At 44.6% G+C, this 2,637-nt stretch overlaps 1 protein-coding gene across 1 annotated transcript; it reads left to right on the top strand.

The window, feature by feature from the left end:
• Positions 1 to 384: 384 nt before the first annotated feature.
• LOC102822829 (butyrophilin-like protein 8-like) lies at positions 385 to 2,170 on the top strand. The gene is made up of 2 exons (XM_006877403.1): positions 385 to 556; positions 1,794 to 2,170. The coding sequence occupies exons 1-2, from the start codon at positions 385 to 387 to the stop codon at positions 2,168 to 2,170; spliced, it is 549 nt and encodes a 182-aa protein (XP_006877465.1).
• Positions 2,171 to 2,637: the final 467 nt, after the last annotated feature.

The following is a 2,637-nucleotide window of genomic DNA, read 5'->3' as shown; positions in this document are numbered from 1 at the left end:
CTTCTAGGCCCATTAAGGCCTTTATTCAGGACGAGGAGGCATCTCGTCCAATTGGGACTGAGCAGTCACCCCACGTCCCGGCTTCACGAACCTTCTGATTCCATGGTCTGAAGAAGTAACTGAGTTTGTGTCCACTTAGGCACGCTTTCTCGGGCCTACGAGGCCCTAACGGCCCTCAGCTGCGATCGGATGGCCGCTATTCTATCTCTGCCACGCCCGCCATCCGGAGGCACCACGTCCTCGGAGACTTGGCGGCAGCTTAGCTGCGGTCTGGCAGGGTGGGGCCCGGAGACTAGATGGCCAGCGGGGTGCAGGCTCTGAGAGGCGGCCGCCATCAGGTCACGGAGGAGTGAGGGTTCGTCCTTGTCTGAAGGCCAAACCTAGATGAGCTCCCCCGCCCCCCCCGCTCGTTTACCCACCAGCTCAAGGCCGGAGGGCCTGGAGGGCCCGGAGGCCTGCAAGGGGCCAGAAGACTTCGGACACACACCTTTTCTCACCGCGTTCTCTGTCGGAACTCTTGAGTCAATTCTTACTCAGGTGACCCCATGTGTGCAGAGTAAGAACTGCTGCATATGGTTTTGAAGACCGTAACTTTTGAACAGCAGATTCCTCAGGCCTGTCTTCTGAGTTGTGTGTCTCTGGGTGAGTTCCAGCTGTTACCGAATAACTTACGGAGATTCTCCAGTACTTCTAGCAAGGAGTCATAGATTCTGGTGAGTGTCAGGACACAAGACACCAGCAAGACAACAGAAGTGCAAGGGAAAGAGTTTAATGGAAAGAATTTAATGGATAAGCCATCTGGTCTGTCTTTGAAAGCTAGCGAGATAGAAGTGGAACATGGCTGTCTAGGGGTATTTATTAAAATGTCCACCTCTGACTTTCTCATACCTCATAGGCTCTCTATTCTGGATCTCCGTATCTTGTTTTCTTTGTTACTACACCTGTGGCTGTTAATGGACTTGCTCCACCTGGGACCACTGGCTCCTTTCTTATCTGTCTGTCTTGTCACTTAGCCAGTAGCATGTTTCTGTGGGGGAGGCTCACTCCTCTTTTTTCCCCTGCCGTGGCATAGGGGTGAAAATGGGGTGTCTGTTTCCCTTTCATCATATCCCTGTTCCATTACAACCACCAACATTTTGGCTAGTATTGGCACACTTAGCCATTTAGACCCAGAGTCCCAAACTAACCACCACAGTGAACTATTAGCATCAAGAAAGAGTCAGAATTAACAAGAAGAGAAAACCATAATGAAAAAATTTTGTTTCAGCCCAAGGAAGAACTTTTTGGTATTGGAATGGCCTGGTGTAAAAGTCCCAAGTTTGGTGCTGGTAAAATTGGATGGATCCCTGGGAATATTCTTGGGTTCTTCAGTTCTATGAAGCAGTGAAATGGACATTGTTGGAACCTGTATTATGGGTCACATATCTTCTGGGTCAGGCTGAGTTGTCTTTTGGTTTAAGCAAAAAGGTGAAAGGGAGACTGCTGTGAATGGGTATAGATTCTACTCTAGTCATAGTGTCTTCATTTGGAGAATATCTCTCTAACCTGTGAATAACCGACTTTTCTTTTCTTGAAGATGGGAATATTAATAAAACACACCTGTTGAAATTTTTGTAAGGACTAAATGAAGTAGCTGATGTGGAAATGCTTTCTTAAGTATTAAGGGATATAATGATGCAAGTCACTGGGCTTAGAAAAAGATTATTTTGAACATTTTACTCTCACACATTCTAACATTGAATAAATCAAACTGAAATAGTTATTGCTGTTTTCTGTTCTGTTTTCTCCTATAGGACAATGGGATGTGATTGGACCAACCAAACCTGTCCAGGCCTTAGTGGGGGAGAATGTAAAGTTCTCTTGCTTCCTCTCTCCTGAGACAAATGCAGAGGGTATGGAAGTGCGATTTTTCAAGAATCAGTTCTCTGATGTGGTCCACATCTACATGAATGGGAAAGACCAGAAACATATGCAAATGCCAGCCTATCGTGGGAGAACAGAGCTCATGAAGGACTTCATTACTAAGGGTCATGTCTCGTTGACGCTGGAGATGGTCACTTCTTTGGATGCTGGCGTGTATGGGTGCTGGTTCAGTTCCCAGACTTATTACCAGGAGGCTGTCTGGGAGCTGCAAGTATCAGGTCAGTTGATTATTTCAGAGAATTCGTAACTTAGTTGTTGCATAGAATCATCATGAAATTTTAAACAGTTGTTTTTACATGAGGGGATTTTAATATTTTAAGTAATTTAGTTAGAAGATAGCATGCCACACTTTCAGTTCATTCTGTATTGTATGTTGTATTATATGTCATATTGTCATGTGTGTAAATTCAGGTAACCACCACCACATCAAGGTACAGAACTATCCCATCACCATAAAGATTTCCCTCATGCTATATCTTTATACTCACATACACGCCACCTACTGTCATCCCAAACTGCTGACAACCATTAATTTCTTCATCATCTGTATCATTTTGTTAATTAAATAATGCTATATCAATAAAGGAGTCCTGGTGGCACAGTGGTTAAAGTGCTTGGGTGCTGGTTTAGTTACCAGACCTATTATAGAAGCCATATGAGAGCTGCAGGTATCATCAGGTAGTTGGTTATTTCAGAGAACTCATAAATTAGTTG

The sequence above is a fragment of the Chrysochloris asiatica genome, unplaced genomic scaffold (assembly GCF_000296735.1).
Source record: "Chrysochloris asiatica unplaced genomic scaffold, ChrAsi1.0 scaffold00492, whole genome shotgun sequence".
In the NCBI taxonomy this organism is placed as follows: domain Eukaryota; kingdom Metazoa; phylum Chordata; class Mammalia; order Afrosoricida; family Chrysochloridae; genus Chrysochloris; species Chrysochloris asiatica.
This window is presented reverse-complemented; position numbering and strand designations above follow the sequence as displayed.